A 23,211-nucleotide genomic window follows, 5' to 3' on the forward strand; every position below is an offset into this window, starting at 1 on the left:
GCATGTGAATTGCATCATTGCTGGCTTTAAGCGGGTCTGGGTGAAGAAAAACTCCCTAGGACCTCAGCACTGATCACTGAGCAACGTTATTTCTGTATTTGGAGTCCCAATCAGAAAACATTTGATTGGACAATGCCACCAATCCAGCTTTGCCGCTGTTGTCCACGGGTCAGTTAGGAGAGACATTTTTCTTTTCCCCTCTCCTCTTTTGACCTCCTCACATTCTCCCCAGTGGTGCTGGACACCAGTCCTGGGCCCAATTCAAGATCGTTATAAAGTGGGGATTACCCTTTGGACATTCCATCCCTTCCCTGGGCGGGGCAGGTTACCACGTTACATTCAGGAGGCAGGGGATACCCAGACATTTCAACACCTCATATCACTAAGGAGCATCATGTAGGTTGAATGGTGGGTCATCCTCTGTTATGGTGGGTCCCAAGCACTGGCCCACAAACCTATTCTTACAGCTGGCGCTCTAGGCTCCCTCATCTTTCATTCACTAGGCTGCCCACACCTTTCATTCACATTCAAGGTCTGAGACAGGTAGGAGCTTTTACAGTGGAATGGAAGACAATAGATAATGGCTAGCACAGGACTGGCACAGCCAGTCCCTGCACTGCCAAGGCTGCTGAACTCCAGGACAAGGGTGATCAAAGACTAGTGGGGTCAGACCAGGCGTTGCCCTCTGCACTTAGTGGGAGTCTTGAGCTCCTAGTGCCCCATTCCCCCCCAACACTGGGGTATGGCAACCGATCTTGCTCCCTTGTTTTATTCACCTGCTGACGTGGGCAGATAAATAGCCAGGATGGAGTGAGAAAGGGAGACATGAAACGGTTTTTCCTCCTTTCTTTTTCTTTTTCAGGCTTGCACCAACACGTCTCCTGGAATCCTCGCCTGCCTTCCATGCCCAGCTAACATGAGTCACGCACTGAGCCCATCCTTTGCCTGCTCCTTGCAACACGGATGACAGAAACTATCCAGCGAGAATGGGAGCGCTCGAATCCTCAATGAGTTTTCTTTTATTGCATAAACCTTTTGGCTGTTTACAACCAAGTTGCTACACAGCTATTGCCAGGGAAGTCCTTTCAGATTGTGGTAAAGCGATATTATGCCCAGGCTACCCTTTGTCTTCCTGTGTGTGTGCTGGAGCTGTGCTGTCATTATTAGTTCAGAGAACAGGACAGCAATGCATGAACAGTACGTGGAAAGGTTCTTCCAGAGCTCTTGTTCCCTAGTGGGCCCAGCAAAGCCAATGGAAGGATCCCCTTATCCAGTGTGTTCTGACGTTGGAGGCCACGTGCTGCAGAGGGGTGCTGACACCTAGTAAAGTAACATTTTAAAAAGAGGTTCATTGAAGAGGAAAAAAACACCAGTGACCTTATGGGAAGGACGACTAGAGGAGGCAAGGAAAGGGGAGTCCAGGGTTAATGTGTAAGTAAAATGATTGTATCTTTCAAAAATTGACAGGAAAATATCAAGCATAATTTACACTGTGTGTGTGTGTGTGTGTGTGTGTGTGTGTGTGTGTGTGTGTATCTGAGTGCTTCTAAATAGACACAGCAAAGAGCAAATCATGTCCCTGGCTTCATGAGAAAGACAGATGCTCCGGTTTGGCTCTGCAGCGTATGAAATGCATTCCCAATACTGAACGTGAGCGTGAAACTAATTATCACATAAATGAATAAATGAATCCACTCCTACTTTTGTCATACCTTTTCCCTGGAGGGTTTTCCCTCCTTCCTTCCCCCCTCCTCTTTAGAAACAGGTAGATTCCTCCTCCACATGTCTACCTGGTTCAGCACACAAAGGGTTAACAGCTGCACCTGTTTAAGGTGTACCTGTCCCATGGCACCTGTCTCATCAGCCAATCAGTGGCTGAACTCTGGGGAACCTACCTGTCAGCAAAATACCTGTACACAAAAACCTCAACATAAATCAAACACTTCACTTCACAGGCCATGTCTGTAGTTAGCAGGTACTAGAGGAGAGAAGTCATCAGAATTTGCTGTCTGCAAAGATTTGGAAACCTGGGGAAACATGTCTAATGAACTTGAGTAAGTAGATCATTTTTTTTATTTTATTTAACTAATCCCCTAAGTATTTCATCTGAGGCAGGATTTAAGTACTTCTGCTGTGAATAAATTAGACTCCACAAGTTTAATCTGCCTGTCTAGCTATTTACACATGAAGCTAAAAAAGTGAAACAAGGCTTTTTCTCAGTCTTTCTATTCTACGGTAACCCAGTGCTATGCTTGTTATGAGTCGGTCATTACTGCCCTTAATAAAAAAGCAAACCTCTTTAAAACTGTGATATTAAATTTTCGCCCAGACTGAAATTTGACATACAAGCATTCGCCTCAGAAATTCCTCTCCTTTGCCCTGAAACAAAACAAAAAATAAAAATCCAGCCTATGGTACAATTGATGGAGTATTTTTTAATTAGATGGTTTCCCAAATAAATCAATAATCAGTCCTGGAAAAGTTTCTGGGTTCTTCTAACTAAATAGATTTTATCAAGGCCTTAGAAATGGATGTGGACCCATTTATTTTGATTTTTGGGGAGGAAAAAAGTATTCAGACAAGTATATTGTAATGCAGTTTTTCATAGACAAGTAGCTGTTTCTCCAAAACTTGAACTCCTAAATGTTTGGGATTCAAAATACTTTGTACTGTTAATATCCATTTTGGGTAGCACATGGACCAACAGCCGAGGGACCGCAGCACTGTAGGCAAAGGATGAGTTTTATAATTAATGGGCCCATTTGTGTGAAATTATGTGGTAGAGATAGGACCGGTATAGGGGAATGGGGTAAGCAGGAGACCAAATTATGCTTCCCTTAATCAAATGGATAGTCCAATTGAAGTTGAAGAGGCTATATATATATATATAATACGCATGTTTCTGTATGTGTGCTCGTGTGTGTATATAGAATGTAATGTATATAGAGAAGATATATATGGAGCTTTGGAAATGTGCATTTTAAAATGTGTATAATTTTACACACAGAGAGTGACCTGCCTCACAGAGGTATTGGGAATTAATTTGTTAATGATTGTAAAGAACAGTGCAGAAGTAAAGAGCTAATGATTATTTTATATATATATATACACACACACACACATTGTTACAGACCTGAGTAAAGAATAGAAGTGTCTTAATTTTTCCCCTTTTGAACTCTTTGGATAGTTTAAAGTTGTTTTGATTTTTATTTATGTAGGTCATATGGCTTGTTCCCTAAATACTGTATTTTGTTTTTGTGTGTGTGCACGTGTGTACAGATGCACGCATGCGTGCACACACACACAGAGTTCGATTTTTCTACTGATTGTGGAGCAGTGGGATTACCTTACCTAGCGAATTACATGGTTGCTTGACCCCTCTCTTTCTAACGGACTGTTACCCCCCCCCCCCATGTCCTTCAGATGAAACAAAGGGAATTGGTGAAAGCTCCATCTCCTTTGTGATTGATCAAAATGCGGAGGTTGCTATCTGGTCTCCATCTCTTGTTTGTTGCTTTGTCTAGTTGCCTCCAGATCAGATAAAAGGCCACCGGCTGCTAACTGAATCCATGTGAACTGAAATCTTTCCCACTGCTTAAGCTTGTGGATCATTTTCCAGACCTTGGGAGACTTCAGCTTCACTTATTTCGCCCACAGATACCACAAAGTTTGGCTCAAGAGCTCAGGCAGTTGGAAGCTACAGTTTCAAGGCCTGTGCTGCTGCCCTGTCGTGCACTGCATGTGGGCCAGGGGTGGGCAATAATTGCAGGGGACTCTAGAGAGAAACAGTTTAAGAGAACAATGGGCCTGGAGTACCTGGAGCTGAAAATACCCCTGGGGCCATGCAGGGGGAGATAAGGGAGATGGGAACAGCATAAGGTGACCAGATGTCTTGTTTTTAAAGGGACAGTCCTGTTTTTTTGGGACTTTTTCATATATAGGCACCTATTACCCCCCACCCCCTGTCCTATTTTTTCTCAGTTGCTATCTGGTAACCCTAGAACAGTGTGACATCAAAGTCATCCATGAAATGTCCTCAGAAATCAAGTACAGCCTTTGGCTGCTGGCTCCGCCACAGAGATAGGAGAAAGCTGGGTCACTAAATGAGAGGAACCTGTGGAAGATTTGCTATAGAGGGTGAACTTCTTAATGATGGGTTAATCCCATTGGGCCACAATTATCCATGGAGGTCAAGGGGAGAGGAGGGCTCTTGGCCTCTCAGGAGCAAGCACTTAGAGGGTGGCAGCCCGGTTCTGAAGAGGATAGTGGTGAGTCCAGCTAGCATGACCCCTGGTCCTTTCCGGTGTGCATCCTCTCTCCATCACCAGACGCCTGTGACACACTGTTCAAAGACACAGAGAGAAGGGGACACATCCTGAGGGGGTGTAAATCAGCGCAGCTTTATTGACTCATAGACTCTAAAGCCAGAAGGGACCATCATGATCATCTAGTCTTAACCTCCTGCACATTGCAGGCCACAGAACCTCACCCACCCACTCCAGTAACAGGCCCCCCACCTCTGTCTGAGTTACTGACATTCTAAAGTCATGATTTAAAGATGTCACGTTCCAGAGAATCCACCATTACACTAGTGACCTGTGCCCCATGCTGCAGAGGAAGGTGAAAAACTCCCAGTGGAGCTATGCTCCAGCTGAAGATCTGGCCCAAAATGATAAGGACCCCTCTTCCTCCATAGCAATTTTCAGCACAAAGAAGGTCTGGAAAGGGGCCAGTTTGGCAAGGGAGATGAGCCTTTTCGCATATGATATAAATAAGAAGATTTTAACGTACCCAGCCATCTCTGTTGAGCAGGTGTATAACACGGCACCGTTGCAGCATGTGGCTTTGAAAGAGTTAACCAAGAGCTACTCCCAGCTGTGGTTTTGTGGTCGAAACCATGATCGCCAGAAGCAAATTTTTGTCATGCACAAGGTGTGTTATTAAAACTTGAGTTATGCTCCTGGTGAATGAAAAGTTAAAGCCCTTTATTAAATCCTGGCTGCAAAGCAGAGAAGGGCTAACCGCACCGGCAGCAATGTATATTTTCAAGCAAACCATGGGTTTTGGTTTTATAAAATTATGTCGTGAGAGATTTGTAAATTAAAAACCCAAATAACTGCAAAACAATGCATGGTAAAGGAACTAGAACCATTCCGAGTAAACCCTAGAGTCAGAGCAATGTTCAATCAACATTTATACAGTCTCTCTATTTATATATTGTGGATCAGGTTCCCAACTGGCATAAATCAGCATAGCTACAGCGTAGTCAACAGAGCTAAGACTCTTTACTGAGGATCTGGTTCTGTATTGTGAGAGCCACTCTTTGGAATTTTGATCATCATCAAAACTATCATCCAAAAAGCACTAAAATGTATATTCTGCACTTGGACCCAATTCAACATAGCACTTAAGCACGTGCTTAAGTTCTGTTGATTTGCATGGTGCTCATTCCAGGATCAGAGCCTGAAGTCCTCATAGACTGAACACTCAAGGACAATTATGCTCATGGTACACAATTGAAAAAAATATTCCCCAATTTGTCTTAATTAGCCAGTGATCAAATTCAGACTAAAACTCCACCTCCAATGCATGATTCTCAATGAGCTCAGAGGTTAAGCTCCATTGTTTGATTATTATTGTTATTTATTTGTATCATGCTCGTGCCTGCGAGTTCCAATTATGGATCAGGACACCATTGCAAATGGACAGTCCTTTATACAATCTCAGTATAAGACAAGAGACAACAGGGGGATACAGACAGGCGGGGAGCAAAAGGAAACAATGACATGACACTGGTCGACATACTGTTAGTGGCCAAGCTCTTGTTCGTTGTCCTTGTTCTGTTTTTGGCATCCATGATGCCCTGTCTCCAGGAAACAGGTGGTTGAATTGTGTTACACCTAGAACTGGGTGAATCATATTTGTTCAACAGATATATTATTTGAAAAACATCATTTGTTGATTATATGAAGAAAGATTTTCCCAGCATGGGGGAGACGTGCTCACGGGAGATCCTTGTGCCCCACCGTGTACGGGCAGCTTTGGGAAACCTTACCAGCTACCAGTTGGGCTTCTGGAAAAGGCCATTCAGGAAGGGATTATGGTAGCCCGAGCCAGGCCAAAGTGTAACTTACCTATGAGGAGAAAAAAGAGAGGGTTTGGGGAGGGAATCGAAGGTGGAGGAAGGAAAAGGAAATACAGGAAAGAGGGGAAAGCTGGTGTCCAGAGAGGAAGTAAAAACAGGAAGGAAGGAAGGAGGAAAAAGAAAGATACATAGGTAATTGTACTGTGTGTGTGAGACAGAGAGCACGACACCTGGGGTCAAGTTCCAGCTCTGCCACTGACTTCCTGTGTGACCCTGGACAAGTCACTTAGCCTGTCTGTGCCTTTGCTATTCTTAGTACTGTACTACTTTAAAATGAAAGCTGATATTCTCACAAATTCACCTGACTTCAGGAGCTGGTCATGTCTAAGGTGACCAGATGTCCCAATTTTATAGGGACAGTCCTAATATTTGGGGCTTTTTCTTATATAGGTGCCTATTACCCCCAACCCCCATCTCGATTTTTCACCCTTGCTATCTGGTCACCCTAGTCATGTCACTCAAAGTCCTTGAATGCTATGGTGATGAGGGTGGAATAGGAACCAGAATAGAACAGAATGGGGCCTTGATCTCAGTCGGCTATCAATATAAATAATAAATTAATTACTGGACTAAACCCAGGTCATCTGAAGAGCTGCCAAAAACATTCAATTTTGCATGAAAGATTGTGAATCCACTTGTGCCAATTCTCATGATTATTATTGTGAGAATATATTTGGATTTTTTCCACTTAAAGTGCCAGTTCCTGGAGTCAGGTTAATAAATGAGAATCTCAGTTTTCATTTAAAAAAGAAGTAAGCTTCTAGCCCTCCTGGTTGCAGAGATAAGTTTGAGAATGTGATGCCTAAATGCTCCAAAATGAGAGTGCCTATAAAAAACACTCTGAACACCATATTTTTAAAATCTCATGATTTTTAAGCCAATCTTGTGGTTTGGGAGAGTTCTCATGATTTTTGAATGCTTAGAGTTGGTAATCATAGAATCATAGAATATCAGGGTTGGAAGGGACCTAAGGAGGTATCTAGTCCAACCTCCTGCTCAAAGCAGGACCAATTCCCAACTAAATCATCCCAGCCAGGGCTTTGTCAAGCCTGCTTAAAAACCTCTAAGGAAGGAGATTCCACCACCTCCCTGGGTAACCCATTCCAGTGCTTCACCACCCTCCTAGTGAAAAAGTTTTTCCTAATATCCAATCTAAACCTCCCCCACTGCAACTTGAGACCATTACTCCTTGTTCTGTCACCTGGTACCACTGAGAACAGTCTAGATCCATCCTCTTTGGAATCCCTTTCAGGTAGTTGAAAGCAGCTATCAAATCCCCCCTCATTCTTCTCTTCTGCAGACTAAACAATCCCAGTTCCCTGGGCCTCTCCTCATAAGTCATGTGCTCCAGCCCCCCTAATCATTAACACAGAATGTGTGTGTATATTAACATGAGGATCTCTCTGTCTCTCAATCCATCCTTCAAGGTTGTATATTTATCTGTCTATAATGAATATGAGTAAGAGAGAGACAGTCAGCAGAGGTTCAAACCCAGATTTTCAAAAGTGCCTACTGATCTTGGGTGCCCAATTAGAGGTATCTTAAAGGAACCTTATTTTCAAAGGATGAGTGCTCAGCCCCTTCTGAAAATCAGGTGCTTACAAACATCAGTTTGGGCCCTGAAAAACAGGCACACAAAATCACTGGTCACTTTTGGAAAGCTCACCTTAATTCCTTAACTGTGAGCTATTTCCTTGGTTTAATGTCCTGGACTCTGTCTTATTTCATTGAAGCATCATTTCTATGGATTTCTAGGGTTCTTTTTTAAATAGGATGGTTTATGAAATATCTTCTAGTAATTACTATATACAAGGAAATGTCCTTAGCACATGTGACGAGGTGGTGTTTAGTATCAGATAGTAAGCTGTTATAATTAATTCATTCACATGATACACAGGTATTTGGCAGAAATGTTAATGAACCAGAGAGCTTGTTTGGTGTACTCAGATTAGATCAAAAAGGATTTAAAGAACATGCGTAGTTCTGTTGTGTTGACTCGGATCAGGTAGTTGGTAACTTGACTGCTTGCTGCTGGTACTGTGTATGGAGCCCTCAGTAACAGTGTTAGCAACTAAGATGTGCCCGCAGCTCTGTTGCTAGGCTATGGAATCGCTCTATGTAGCTCCTCTCAGGTGAGAAAAGGAGGAAATGTCTGGTAGGAGTAGGAATTGGGACTCCTGGGTTCTAGCCCTGGGTCTGCCACTGATTAGTTGGGTGACCTTGGGAAAGTCACTTAACAAAATTCCCCATGGCTCAGTTTCCCTACCTGTGATAATGAGCTAGCTCCTAGGGGTGGAGGGAGAATGGGCCAGAGAAGGGCAAAAGACAAAATGATTCTGAGCTACAAACACACACCCAGCAGGGCTGGGGAGCATGTCCTGCCCTATTACATTACACAGGTAGGGACTGCCCAGGGGAACGACTTGGATCGGGCCCATCAGCTGTTGTGACTTTACAGTGAAAGGAGGCGTGGGTGGGTCAATGGGGCTATGGCTAATCTGAGCCTGGGCTTACATGGAGCACATCCCATAGCCTGTTTATTCCTTTTGGCTGCCCCCGCAGCAGGGCCCTGCCCTCTTCCCTCCTGCATGCTGGGTGTGCCAGGCCTTTCTTTTGTTAGATCCTGCTCCACTGAAGGCCCATCCCTTGAGGTGCTGAGCGCCTACAGCTCCCGCTGGCACTGTTCACGTTTCTCACTTGAGATCCCAACACGTTTTCCACCTGCCCCTCCTTCACTGTCTGAGTTCACACGTATGCCTGTGCTGTGTCTAGGCCGGTGCATCCCTGGGGTGAGCTACCCTTCCACACGCACATGGCGCCCAGGTCACCCATTTCCAGGGGCAAGCGGAAAAGGTTGTCTTCTCTCAGAGTCCACATGGGAGTTAGGAGGCAGGACCTCCTGGGGGGGGGGGGGCAAGTGGGGCAAGATGCCCCAGGCTCCGGGCCCTATAGGGACCCCCACGAGAGTGTTTTTGGGCCCCCGGAGCTTCTTCTGCTCCAAGTCTTTGGCGGCACTTCGGCAGCGGGGGGTCCTTCTGCTCTGGGACCTGCTGCCAAAGTGCCAGGTCTTCAGCAGCAATTCGGTGATGAGGACCCCGCTGCTGAAGACCCCAGGCCTCCTGAATCCTGTGGGCAACCCTGTTAGGAGGCAGAGCGGGGAATTTCTAATTGCTGCACTAAACTGCCCCAGTTGGAAACATGTTCTAAGCAGATTGTGCTGGGGAAGGAAACTCTCTGTGTCAGGAAGTGACACTGCACTTGGCAACTGTAAAAATACAGGAATAAACTGTCATCATTCGTTTGTATGCGTCTGTTTTAAGTGTCTGTCTCTTTCTGTGTGTCTGTGCTTTGCACGTATGCCTGTGTGTGTTTCTTCATGGCTGCATGCTTGCCGAAAGGCTGGATCGGAGCTTTACCTCTTGATTTATTTGTTAATTATTATTTTATCCAAACGCTCCTGAGCACGGATGGAATCAGAGCAGAGATTCGTCTCCAGCAGCTCTGCACTTAGCTCGTTTCAGAGGGTGCTGTTCTGCTCTGGCGGGGAGCCCGGCTTGCTGGGCCTTGCTCACGGATGGGTGAAACCTGCATGCCTCCAGAAGCAGGCGTGCTTCACCGATGCTCTTTATGCTGCCTGCTCTGTAAGCTGCGATGCTGATCCCATCCCAGACCCCTTGTTGGCATAGGTTGCTATAGACTGGACCTTTGAATGGGAGGAACAAGGTTACTCCAGCAAAAGGCCAGTCTTGTGGGGCACAGCATGGCTGAATGGCAGCCCCAATGTGAATAATCTGGCATATGGCTAGACCCAGATCTCTGTGCTGGAGCTTTGGACGCTCACCACTGGCTGCTGTGGGTGCTCAGTTCCTGCTCGTATACTGTACAGCCATGAGTGTCTGACGTGACCCGTATTTATGCAGTGGCTCTAACAGGTTACCAGGGTGCGGACAGAAAGGCAGACAATGGGGAGGGTTTTTTCCCCACTTGGCTGCTTGTTCCATCTCGCCCCCTTTGGGCATATCTTCCTGTCTCAGCATAGCCCCGGTGTTTGCTCGCGGTCAGAGGGCCGGCATTGGGATAGTACCGGGAAATAAAAGGGGGAAGATGGAGCTGTCACTGAGTGGGATGGGGCAGGGGGTCACTCGGTGGCAGACTCTAAATGGTTTGGAAACAAAGAGATTGCACAAAAATCAGGCACTGCTTTGCTTAGCCGGGACAGCTCTCTGCACACACCGGGAGAGACACCCTCCATCCCGTGTGTTTGTTTCAATAGCTGATCCCTTTTAGTCTGAGGGCCACACAAAGGCAGCTGCTTGTAAAAGGAAAGTTTGTTTTACCAAACAGAAAGAAGACCGTTTGCACTGGGCTCATCGTTAGCTTGACAAATGCAACAAGGAGGGTGTGGGCCTTCGAGGGTGGTGGTTGGAGTGGATCTGGATCCAAAGTTAATGGGGGTTTGGATCTGGGGGTTTGGATCAAGCTCATCTCTTGCCTGCACCCAGATTTATGGAGTTTGTGATGCAGGGCTGGAGACAGCCCGTAGTAACCGCAGCAGCAGGGCATGCTGGTGTATTGCAGCCAAGCACACCAAAAGGCAGAAAAGTGACCCTAAAAATGGCACCTGCTCCCTGGATGACACATCTGCTTCTCTCCTAGCCCAAGCCCGTGGTTATATATATGAGGCCATCTGTACATTGCAGAGTTTTGTCAGCATAGCTATAGTGGTCAAGGGTGTGGAAAAAACAGTCCCTAGCCAAAATAGTGATGCTGGCAAAACCCCCCAATGTAGGTGCAACTATGCTGACAGAAGAGTGCTTCCACTGAGAAAGCTAATTTCATCTGAGGAGGGGGTGTTGCTCCTTCTGTCCACATATGCTGCATCTACACTCGGGGTCTCTGCTGGTGTAGCTCTATGGGCAAAGCATTTGCAGTGTAGACAAGATTTTAGTTAACCCTGCTGATCCCTCCCCACCCCCACACAGGTGGGAGAGCGAGCTGGATTCTGTTCTGCTTGACGCATCATCCACAGAATTGTCAGGTGAATTCTGACTGCAGATCCTTTTCAATGGAGGGTAAGAGCTGGAAAATTCTCTGCTGTTTCAGATCCAAGGCTGACTTTTTATTAGCGATAGTTAGAAAAATCAGCTTTGGATTATACTGTTACGCCTTTTGACCTGAGCGTCTGGCCAAAATTCAGTGTCCTTTGGGTTGTTTCCGTAAGGAGCAGAAATTCATGATGGAGTCAGGTGTCTTCGATGCAGTCCTTTTTAATTACAAAGAATGTACAAAGTCCTGCTTCCCTGAACACAGGAGGAGCCAAACAACTGGAGAGAGTTTCTTTGCTCACAATTCCAAGCCCTTTCCAGCCAGCACTTAACCCAAAAGCTCAGTCTCTCAGGGCCATGCTTGTTCTGGCTGTATCCTTGGCTTTCTTAGCCGCTTCTTGCTCTGGGTATGTTTACGCTGGCGTTGAGAGACAATGGACCTGTGCTAGCTCTGCTCAAGCTAGTGAACTAAAAATAGTAGAGTAGCATGGCACAGCTGCCTGAGCACAATCTCCTCCAAGATCTCGTGTGTCCCCAGGCGGGTAACCCATACTGCTGTGGCCACACTGCTTTCTGTAGCAGGCTAGTTTGAGCACAGTGTCTGTGCGTACGTCTGTCTGATCTGGGAATTGTACACCCAGCTGCAGTGTAGACATACCCTCAATCTGTTCTGGTGGTGCTTCTGCCTCTCTCTCTCACACACACACCACTGCCACAAACATTACCTAGCCCCAGTTGTAAGCCATTATCAGCTTTAAGCCAACATGGGCCAGTTGCTGCCCAGGTTTCCATGCTGGTCCAGACTTTGGTGGTTTCCATTGTTTCAGTTATCAGTAAACCAAGGGCATTGAATGCAGGCTTTGAGTACCAGCACCTCTCAGCCATAACCATATCAGCGCCACACCTCCAGGCTGGAAAGCAAATGAGAGAGAAGAAATACGGGCCCCAGAAATGTCATTGTTGGCCAGATCCTCGACTGGTGTAAACCACTGTTATGCCACTGACACGAGGTAACGTTTTCAAAAGTTGCCCTTTTTAGCATGCTCAGAGGAAGACTCCCCAGCCAGCAAGATGGAACCATTAGCCCCTGACCCTCCACAGGCAGTGTACGATGTGGTGTGTCAACGGTTTATTGTAATTTGGCCTTAATAGAAAGTTTTTTCAAAAAAATGAAAGTGACTTTCACCTCTAAGTACCTGTCACTTTAAAAATGGGGCTTAGGCTTCTCAAGCATTTTTGGAACTTTTCCCGGTCGTAGACGAGAGCTGGGCACAAGCTGCAAAGATTGAGGAATCTGGTTCTCCCTCTGCCTTGCTCCTTGGAGGGCAAAGCAGGTGTAAAAATGGTACCACTCTGATTCAGTGGCACTGTACACCTGCTGTGAAATCCCTTTGCACAGGCATTAATGGTGGGCAGTGCAGGGGAGACAAAGGGTCTGGATCCAGATGAGAGTGTTTTCCCAAAGTGTGAGAGGGTTTAGATCTGGGGTGCTGGTTCCAAACCATTTCTTATTTTAACAGAGGTGCTTTTCTAACGTTCTCTGCACCTTGCTGTTTGGTCTTTCCATGGTGCGTTTCTTTCTGCTGATCCCAAGCGATAGGAATTGAGTCTCACCCCGCAGAGTAGGCTGTGCTGCTGACTGTTCTTCCTTGAGCAGATTGGGTTGAGAATGGGTGAGGATTCCTGCCCAGACAGGATTGAACAGCCCCAGCGACAGCCATGAAATCTGAGTCATCCCGGGCTCCTCTCCTTAGAGACAGGCGGAGCAGCACTGAAGGGGAGGGAAGGCTGCGTGAGAACTGCCAGAGACAACGAAACTCGCCAAACACCTGGTGCAGTTTCACGTACAGAGTGAAACCAAGGTTAGAGCATCAGCCCAGCCAGCGAGGGCGAGGAAATGAAGGGCAAATGCAGCGTCTCCGTTATACCAGCAGCTGGGTGGGGGCGGCTGCAAAAATAGGGCAATATGGGACAGCGTGTTACATGAGTAAAGAGCAGAACAGGCAGCTTCTCTCCCAGTATGGTTCTGTCCAGTGCTGTTCTGGGGGAAACTGGGCACCGCTAGATTGTTACAGCCTCAGCTCCGCTGGGGGAAAGTTAGGCCCACGTCCTCAGAGGCATTTAGGCACCTAACCCCTGTTGATTTCAACAGAAATTAGGGGCCTAAATACTGTTGAGGATCTGGGCCTTTAGTGTCCTCACAACTCGGGCTCTGGACCTGAGGATGAAAAGGCCTATGTGCCATCTTCAGCAGCACTCCCACCGGTGGAGCTGCAGCAGTGGGAGGTTAGTGCCGACATGGCCTCTGAAACCATCCTGTTCTTCCTGCAATCCCAGAGCTGGGCTGCCAGACAAGATGGAGCAAAAGGCAGCAGTGCTAATTCAGGCCAAATGCTCCCCTTGGATGCAGGCCCACAGGTCCGGTTGCCTTCTCCGAAACAGCCATTGAGCACATGGCCCGTAGGGGGAAGAGTTCTCTCAGGACACCTGTGTGATTTCCTGCATCGCAGAACCAAAGGGAGCCGAAAGGACCCATTGTTAATAATAATAATGAGCTATGTAGTGCCTACAGGTCCGGCTGGGTTGGTCACGCCTAGGGCTGTGAAAATGGGCTCCTAAAGCCTGCACCAGTGGGTAGCAGCCCCCTTCAGCTAGCACAAGAGCCCTTTGAATAAGCCAGTGGTTTTTAACTTGTGGTCCGCGGAGACCTGAGGGTCCGCAAACTATGCCTAAGACTTCCAAAGGGCTCCGCGCCTCCATTCGAAATTTCTATGGGTCCGCAGATGACAAAGGGTTGAAAACCATTAGAATAAGCAACAGTGGGTCTTGCAGGTGCAGATGGGGCATGAGAACAAAGCTGGAAACTTGTTTGAAAATGAATCACCAATGTCTCACTGAAGATCAAACCCCAGGACTCCTCATTGGACTGATAGAAGGCCCATGGGCCCAATAGAGGGGTCAAATCAGCAGTGAGTAGCACTGGTTGAGAAACGATTTTCCCCAGAAGCTTCAACCAGAATGAGATTCCAGCTGAATTTTCCTATTAACTTTTTCATTGCAAAACCGACAGTTCAAAAATGTCCTAGTTCTCAGCAGCTGAAAACTGTGTTTTTTTAAAAAGCTGGGGAGGGGAGGTTGGTTGCTGTTTTTTCAATCCTCTACTCCCAATTTAATGGAAAATGGCTATTTCCCATGGAATTTTGATGTTAAAATATAAAGCAATTTATTGTCAACAACAAAAAAATGTTTTAAATGAAAAATGTCAACTAGCCGTAGTGGTGATGTCATGGAGGGGTGGATTGTCAGCATCTCAGGGGTATGATCAACAGATTCTGTGGGGTAAAATGCCCCACTGGGCCCAGCAGGTGCTGCAAGCTGGGTCTGCTACTCATCCCGTCCCCTCTGAGTGGTTACAGCCCAGCTGAGCAGAATGCACAGGGACAACTAGACATTTTTGGTTCTGATCTACTGAATAATACCATGGGTTGCAAGAGGAAAGGTGCCCGAGGTGTGTATCTCACAGGAAGGTAATTGTGTGTCTGAGAGCCTACTGAGGCAGAATTTAGAGAGCTGGGGAAATTGAAAGCGCAGAACACTAACGGGGCACTATTCAGTGTACATGAGGGAAACACAATGAGGCCAGTGGAATTTCCTCCCTGGAACTGGAATTCTGTTGATCACGTCAAAAATGATTTTAAAAGAGTATGTTAGAACTGACTTTAAAGTTTACAAAGTCAGGAAACCATGAGGGGGATTTGGATTCATCCCATCGGACCACATGGCGTGGTTCCCCAGGGATCGTTTCTCCTCCTTGCGGACCCCCGTTGCCGCAATGCGAAAAGTGAAAAACAAGGAGCTCGCAATGTCACGTTACCCTTTTGCACTGAGTAAAAGGAAGTGAGTGCGAAGCAGCCCGTGTGCCACCCCGCACAGGCACAGGATGTGCCCTGGGTGGGGATGTCCGGGTGGCAGCATGCTCTAGTGGTCAGAGTGTTAGCAAAGGCCGCTCTGCTGTGCTGCCATTCCCCTGCTGGGGCTGAGGCATCCGTTTGTGGCCAACAGGATGGCTGCAGCAGAAGATGCCTGCCTGGCTCCCCTCCATAGCTCCTGTTAGGACAGGCCGTGGCCCTAGCACTGCACAAAACGCAGCCGCAAATGGGCTTTCCAGAGCAGCCGAAGGGAGGTAGGCGTCCGCCGCCCACTGAGTTCCAGTGGCTCCTTTGAGAATCCCAGCCCACGCTGGTTCTGTGCCCGTTGAAAGGAGCGCTGGGAAACGTCCTGGCCATGACTGGTTGCCTTCACCCCTACTTCACTGGCTCAGTTTCAGGTCCACGTGCTTCCTGAAGAACGACAGCATGAACTTCCCGAAATTCTCCTACACCAATGAAGATGAAGCCTGGAAAAGCTACCTGGAGAACCCCCTGACAGCCGCCACCAAGGCCATGATGAGAGTGAACGGAGATGATGACAGCGTAGCTGCCCTGAGCCTCCTTTACGACTACTACATGGTACGTTCCTAGTGGGCACCGTGTGCCCTCAGCCTCATAGGCACCACCATTTTGTTTTCCCCAGGGGTTCTCCACCCCCACTCCGCCCCTTCCCCCAAGGTCCTGCCCATGCCCTGCCCTTCACCCCACCCCTTCCTCAAGGCCCCACCCTTCGCTCCACCTCTTCCTGCCCCAGTTCTGCCCCCTCCCCAAGGCCTCCGCCTACCGCTCACCGCTCTCCACCATCCCCCAAACTCCTCCCCGAGCCCCCAATCAGCTGTTTGATGTTGCCGCCGATTAGCTGATCAGGGGTGCCACCAAATAGCTGATCGGCAGCACCGCTAAACAGCCGTGGCTGGTGGGTGCTTCATATTTTTTTTTTCTGTGGGTGCTCCAGGCCCAGAGCAGTCACGGAGCCGGCGCCTGTGGTTAGCCTGTTACTCTGCAGCCTGGGGGAGGCTGCGTGAGTGCTCAGTGATTTATCTGAAGCACCTCAGAACGGTGCATTGTACGGCGCACTGTGTAGCCGCTCTTGATCCTGGCAGCAAAATAAAACCACCTCCAACGAGGGGCGGTAGCTTCATCGCTCGGAGTGCGACTCCTGGCGACGGTGTGTTTTTTCACACCCCTGAGTGACAAAAGTTTTAACGACATAAGGGTTTTGTCTACACTGGCACTTAGGTACTTCACATGGCTCCCCATTACCAGAGTATCTGAGAACCTCACAGCTGTGAACATCTGGATCCACACAACACTCTGGGGAGGTGGGGCACTGCTTTAGTGTAGAGAAGGGAAAATGAGGCACAATTCACACAGAATTCGGTAGAGGAGGGAAGCAAATTTAAGACTCCTGAGTCCTAGTCTAGGGCCTTAGCCACTAGACTACACTTACTATAGCCAGGGTTTATTTTGCCTCTGCGTTCCTTATGTAAATCTGTGACAGTGAGGGAGCCGTTGCTTTGCCCTTTTGCAGGTCCCAAAGGAGAAGAGGATCCTTCCACCTGGTATGATGGGACGCAATGAACTGGGAAAAAGGTTAGACCAAGTCTTGCTGTCTGTCTGCTGCTGGCATGCATGATAGATCTGTTAGTTTGCATAAAACAGACTTCAAAGCACAGCATTATTACTAACAGTGGAGGCTATTAACAGAGAGACAAATTAAAATTCCTGCGGCCAGATCCTCAGTGTGTGTAAATGGATCTTTGCTGATTCACACCAGCTGGGGATCTGCCCCATTGAAGTCAGTGGGGATATGCTGATTTACATCAATAGGATTCAACAGAACTAGGCTGACACCAGCTGAGGATCTGTTCTTTTGTGTCCCTCCTTGTGACACTGGGCCAGGGCAGAGGGACTATTTATATGTTGCTGGGCTGGAATCACAGAGTTGGCGTGGACTCATTGACTTGATAAGAGTTTTCCATTTCAACTGCTTCCAGTTTGCCCAGCATTCTCCTCTGATGTCCTCGTAGGCTTCAAGGCTGTTCAGAGAAATCAGTAAAGGCCCATTAGGCTCAGGGAAGTCAGTGCCCCTTGCTGGATGCTGTGTACCTTGGCAATCTGCTCTGCATAACTATGTTTGAAGCACTTGCCCTACAATGGGCAGTTGTATGACACTTTATTCCTTCCTGGTGGCTAAGTCCTGGCAGCTAAGTCCTTTTGCTCTCCCGGCCCGGTGGATGGGCTGTGTGCATTATTTTCAACAGTGCTCTCTGTTTGTAGGAGCTGGGTACACGTATAGTTTTTAATAATGGCAACAGAGCTGCATGTGCTAATGCAGGGCCAGACCCTGAGCTGCGGTAAAAGAGCGCCGCACCTTTGACTTCAGTGGAGCTAAGAGTTCTGCAGTAGCTGAGGATCTGGCCCCCAAACGAATTTGGTGGCTGGGCTGCTTTCAGCATTTCAGACCTGTAGGTTATTTAAATATTTGCTCTCCAGCTGGGGTTCGGGCTCCCTGCTGACCTGTTGCAAAGGGGTGACACTCCCCTCCCCTCACCAGCAGAGGAGGTAGGGGAAGAGTTAGTTTTCAGGGACGTTTACTGGTTGTCTGAGCACGGACATAGTCAACACAGGTGTGAGGAGCCATTGTGTGTTCCGTGGATCCCTGAATAGAAGCTCGTGAAGCAAAGAGGATGGCAGCTGCTGCTCCTCCTTTGCTTCCTTGGGAACAGCTGGGGCTGCCAAGAGGAACGTGGGTTACTAGCACGGGGGTGTGTTTGTTCTTCTCTGTATGGAAACAGAAACAGGGGTGATAATTTATCACCACCAGCTAGGCCGGGGCGGCAGACCTGGCAATATCAGACTGCAGCCCAGAGGGGGACAGGATTCTGTCTGGTAGAAGTGCTTTTTGCTAGGTAGCCTAGGGTTGCTGCATTTTATTCTTCTGCAAGAAAAAAAAAATCATCTTTTCTGGCCATTGGCACTATGGAATCTTCAGCTTTGCTTTATTCCCAGGCTCTGTCCCTTTTGCTCCTGCTTTGAAGTTTGCCCTTATCTATCTCACTTCACTGTTGCCAACTCTCATGATTTTATTCCAAGTCTCACAATGCTGGGGGCATTTCTCAAAGCTCTGGCACCTGGAGTCATGTGAATATGTATGAGAACCTCAGCTTTCTTTTTAAAACATAAAGTACGTTTCCAGCCCTGGTGTTTGCAAAGGAGCACCTGAATATGCAAACCTTAAAGGCCCAAAAACCAGAAATCAAATAAAACCATTTTTTTTAACATCTCATGATTTTTAAGCCATTTTTGTGGGGCTGACTCATGATTTCTGAATGCTTGGGGTTGGCCCTGCTGCTATGTTGTTAATATTTAATATCCCAAGAAGAGATGAGCTGATCTAAAACCCAGGCCTGTCTCTAAGCACCAGCTATTGCTGCTAAAAGCTTATCCTCTGACTTCCTATGAACCTTGTAATCCTGTGAGGGGCTGAGCGCCCGCAGCAGCCATTGATGCCATTGGGAATTGAGGTGGGACTCTGCACCTTGCAGGATTGCAGTTACAGGCAAAGAGATGAGGCCAGGGGGTCCCTTATTTAGGGCTCTCCGGGCTGGCTGTACTGGGATTCCTGGTGTCTGCTACCCCCCAATATACAGCTTGCTTCTTCATCTCGAGTCTAGCTCTGCAAGCCCACGGCTCAGTGTCTCCTGCCCCTGTTTCTGATGGGATCCTTTCTCCCTAGGAACTGTCATGGAATGGAGTATGACCCCGAGATCTCATCCTTCGAGGGATCTGCCCACCTCATGAAGCTCCTGGCTGAAAACGTTTCTGGGACCCAGGAATATTCCGACCTGCCTAAGAAAAATGGCTTGAGTCTAGAGGGTGTCCCCATGCCCCTCAAGCCGACCATCCTGCTCCCCAGCACCAGCAAGCTGGAGCCCTCCCCTGAAAACTACGCCATCACCTCGGGGGATGTGTACGACAATGGCTCGCTGAGTTCCCTCTTCGAGACCATCCATGTGGTGCCACAGCAGCAGAGGTGGCAGCCAGACAGCACTTTCAAAGATGATCCGCAGGAGGTCAGGCGCTGTTGTGGGTAGTGTGGTCTAGTGGGACTCAGGAGTCTGGGTTCTAGTCCTAGCTGTGCTACTGGCCTGTTGGGTGACCCAGTGGCATTGATATAGTGGGGGTTAGCTTAATATGGAGATAAACCTATCTCACAGAACTGGAAGAGACCTTGAAAGGTCCTTGAGTCCAGTCCCCTGCCTTCACAGCAGGGCCAAGAACCGTCCCTGACAGATTTTTGCCCCAGATCCCTAAATGGCCCCCTCAAGGATTGAACTCATAACCCTCGTTTTAGCAGGCTAATGCACAAACCACTCAGCTGGTGCTGAAAGCAATTGAACAAATCTCTAACCCCTGTATCTGATAGAAACCACTTCAAGCCAAGGGGTGCTGCTGCATCTCCAGCACCTCTAGGGTGACCTTCACCTCTCTGTGCCTCAGTTTCCCCATCTGTAAAATGGGGATACTGTCCTCCTTTGTAAAGCCTTTTGAGAGCTGCTGTTGAGACGCTTATCATCATCATCTAGGCAGCTGCCAATGAGTGAGACAGCGCCTCCTGCTGCAATATGCATCCACATGGAACAAATCCCATGCAGTCAGGTGGGATGTGGCTCCAGTTTAGACCCAGGGCCAAATTCAGACCTGGTGTAAGTGGGCACAGATCCCATCAGAGTCTTTGGGTCAAATGCAGCAGTGACTTAACCAGTGGAGTAAGTGACGCACCTGGTACATCTGGGAGTGTGATTTGCACAGCGTTGGCGTGCAAGGGGTGTATGAAACAAGTGTGATTGACACACTGAGGGGTGTGGAGCAACATCCAGGTGGGTGTGATAAGAAGAATGGGTGAAGGGACTTCTTAACCTTCCACCTGCCTGTTTGCCCTGCTACACCCTTCTGCCCTGAGGTGTGTATGTTACTCATTGTGCATGGAAGGCCTGATCAGAGAACACTGCATTGTGTAAGGACTCACACCCATCTCCTTAGTAACTTCCCCGCATGCTTCATACACTACCATTTGCATCTCTGCTGAAGTTGGCCCTGACCCGTTGTCAGTACCATGTCACTCGCGATGGCTCAGGATTTGACCAGAAAATTCAGAAAGAGTCCCACTCTCTGTGGCTGACACACCACAAATAGTCATGCCCTGCTTTCCGGGAAAATTGTTAACCGTGGGCTAGTTAGAGGCATCCTGGTTTGCCTCAGTTGGAAAATGTCCCCACCTGAGAGGAGGACTTCAGTGCAGTGTCTCTAATTCTGGGCCTGATCATGCAGTCCTTACCTACTGGAGTCAATTGGAGCTTTGCATTAGAGACCTCATCCAACTCCCATTGAATCAATAGTCTTTGCATTGACTTTGGGAGATGAATCAAGCCTTCAGACTCCAGGACTGGCTGCTTGTAATGTTTGTAGCTCCTATTATTAATCACCGGTGCAGCAGGCGGGAAGTGGGAAAAGATTCCACTTTCATTTATCCTGGTTTTATTTTCCCTACAGTCATTGCTCTTTGGTGATATCCTCAAGTCCCAGCCAGACCAGCCGTGCTCCGAGGGTTACCCTGCCGATGGCACTAAGAGGTAATCGACAGTTCGTTGGTCTGGCCTGTCCCCTGGTTTCCAGTTCATCTGGCAGCGGTCACTTCCCCTCGTTTCCTTTGCCCAGCTGCCGATCTGGGTGGGCACTCATCTTGGCAGAGTTACAGAATTAATATTTCCACAAGGGTGATCCAGTCTGGAATAATGTCCTTAGTGTACTGAGGATGAGCGTGCTGTCATGAGGGGTGGAGTTCAGTGCATGTGAAAGCGAAGGTCTCTTAGCAGTGGTTAGGGTTTGAGATATTGCTTGTAGACAGAGGGCCTAGACCAAAACCTTAGATCCAAATCAGCCTTCACAGGGAAGTGTTTTTTCCCTCTCCCTGTCTCCACCTGGAAACCTGACGTGTCAGCAAACACAAGAGAACCTTCTCTAGTCATGAGCTTCCCCGCTCAGCCTGGCAAGACTCAGGGAACCACACTGTTGACTTTGCTTTGGATAGAGCAGCCAAGTGATGGGCCTTTAGAAACCTGTCCCCTATCCATAGGGAGCACAGAGGCAGAGGATGCTGAGCAGGCTTCCCCATGCAGCTCAGCCAACCTCAATCCAGCTTGAACCCCGATCTCCCTGCTAAGGACCTTCTGCTGCAATTGTGGCCAGCCAGGGGGTGTTCACACACTGCACAGAGTCCCTGCTGGGTTCTTGGGTTGAGACCACATGCATTCAGGGTTCCAGAGGGCTGATTCTCCTCTTTCTTACACTAGTGTAAATCAGGAGTAAGCCACTGACATCAGGAGGTTATGGAAGTCACTGGTGAGTGTGTGTTGAAGGTCCCCCTTTATGAATGTGTGGCAGACTGTAGCTCTTTAGCTCAAGAGAGGTTCCTGGTTCAATCCCTGGAGGGGGCTCGTCCAGGCACACAGGTGTGAGTGAGTGGAGAAGCTGCTCTCTGAATCCACTGCTGCCTCTGACAAACATGCATCCCTTACACTTCACAGCTGTGGTCATGCTAGTCATGCTTGCTGCCGCGGATTCCACATCCTTGACGTGGCATCTGGGCACTTTCTGCGCTAGTAGCTTCACTGGCTGCATATCATCTTCAGGCACTGCCAGGAAACAGGCCCAATGCTTGGGGAAAATGATAGAGAAAGCACAAGCCAGGGGAGTCAAATCTTCATGTCCTTCCTGAGCTAGCATTATGGGTCCTTGCTTTCAGCCAGCAGTCGTATTCATTGCCGTCTCCTTGTGTTTTTAAGGCATAAGGAAGTTTAATACCCCTCAGGGCCATTTCCTCCTCCATTTCCTGCCCTTCCCCACAAGCAGATCTTTCCTGTTCTGTGGACGGTATGAAATCTGTGACTAGATAAGGTGATCCTGCCTCCCGGTCTTCATTCACCTCCTGAGTCACTGTGACTCAGTTGGTGACACGTTGCTCTTTCTCTCAGACAACAGCTCACCTTAATAGGCGAGAGGCTTTCTGTTTGCTGGAGACCCCAACATTTTATTGATTTCTATAAGTGGAGCATCCGGCCGTCACTTGCTGGCATAACCCTTTGCTAGCCAAGAGGTGCTGCATTTAGAATGGGTTTCGGTGTTGCTAGCAGAGGGGATGAAGGTGAGGGTAAAAGAAAAGCCTTAGCACCTAAAATGTGAGTTTTGGTCACCTTCAGATGGCAACGAGGCTCAGACTTTGTGTGCACGAAGTCCTAGGTGGCAACAGAGACCTGGACACACTCACTGCCCAAGGCAACAGACCTGAATTCTAGCCCCAGGTTCAGAGCACTTGCAGCTCCCACTCAGTCGAACAGGAGACACAAGCGGGCAGCACCGCTGGCAGGCAGGCTGCTGCTCGTCATCCCACGGGGATACTGTCGGGGCCTGACTTCAGGCATTTTGGAAGTCTTGGTCCTGTCTCTATCATGGTTTATTCTGGCAAGGCATCGAAGCACTCTCTGTCCTGCCATAGCTCTGCAAAGTACCGGATACAATAACATATGGGGATTCCTACCTTGTTAGCACAAAGTGCAGGTAGAGAGGAAGCGAGGTGCAGTGGTTAGGGCACTAGCTCAGCCCTTGAGAGACCTGACTTCAGAGCTGGAGAGCAGTGGCTGCTGGCCAGGATCCCAGCTGTAAAGGCAGAGCCGCCGTCAGTAGCAGCGCAGAAGTGAGGATGGCCTGGTATGGTATTGCCACCCTTACTTCTGCGCTGCTGGAGCACTGCCTTCAGAGCTGGGATCCTGGCCAACAGCCACCACTCTCCAGCTGCCCAGCTCTGAAAGCAGTGCAGAAGTAAGGATGGCAATACTGCAATCTCCCCTAACATAACCTTGTGACCCCCTTGCAACTCCCTTTTGGGTCAGGACCGCCAGTTTGAGAAACGCTGGTCATCCCCGTGAAATCTGTATAGTATAAGGTAAAATCATACACAAGACCAGATTTCACAGTCCGTGACATGTTTTTGAAGGCCGTGAATTTGATAGGGCCCTAGATATGGGGTAAG

The 23,211-nt window shown here is 48.2% G+C and overlaps 1 protein-coding gene across 2 annotated transcripts in view; it reads left to right on the forward strand.

The window, feature by feature from the left end:
• The first annotated feature begins 1,183 nt into the window (after positions 1-1,183).
• Positions 1,184-23,211, forward strand: part of GRHL3 (grainyhead like transcription factor 3) — a 44,890-nt gene continuing 22,862 nt past the window's right edge. Inside the window, exons 1-6 of one of the 2 annotated variants that reach the window (XM_050932228.1) lie at positions 1,184-1,431; positions 1,956-2,054; positions 15,512-15,698; positions 16,651-16,712; positions 18,859-19,195; positions 20,676-20,755. In XM_050932228.1, the coding sequence (XP_050788185.1) occupies positions 2,038-2,054; positions 15,512-15,698; positions 16,651-16,712; positions 18,859-19,195; positions 20,676-20,755 (683 nt within the window). In that variant the 5' untranslated portion in view covers positions 1,184-1,431; positions 1,956-2,037. The remainder of the gene's footprint in view (positions 1,432-1,955; positions 2,055-15,511; positions 15,699-16,650; positions 16,713-18,858; positions 19,196-20,675; positions 20,756-23,211) is intronic. The other variant, XM_050932227.1, reaches the window with a different exon arrangement.

The sequence above is a fragment of the Gopherus flavomarginatus genome, chromosome 22, assembly GCF_025201925.1.
Source record: "Gopherus flavomarginatus isolate rGopFla2 chromosome 22, rGopFla2.mat.asm, whole genome shotgun sequence".
In the NCBI taxonomy this organism is placed as follows: domain Eukaryota; kingdom Metazoa; phylum Chordata; order Testudines; family Testudinidae; genus Gopherus; species Gopherus flavomarginatus.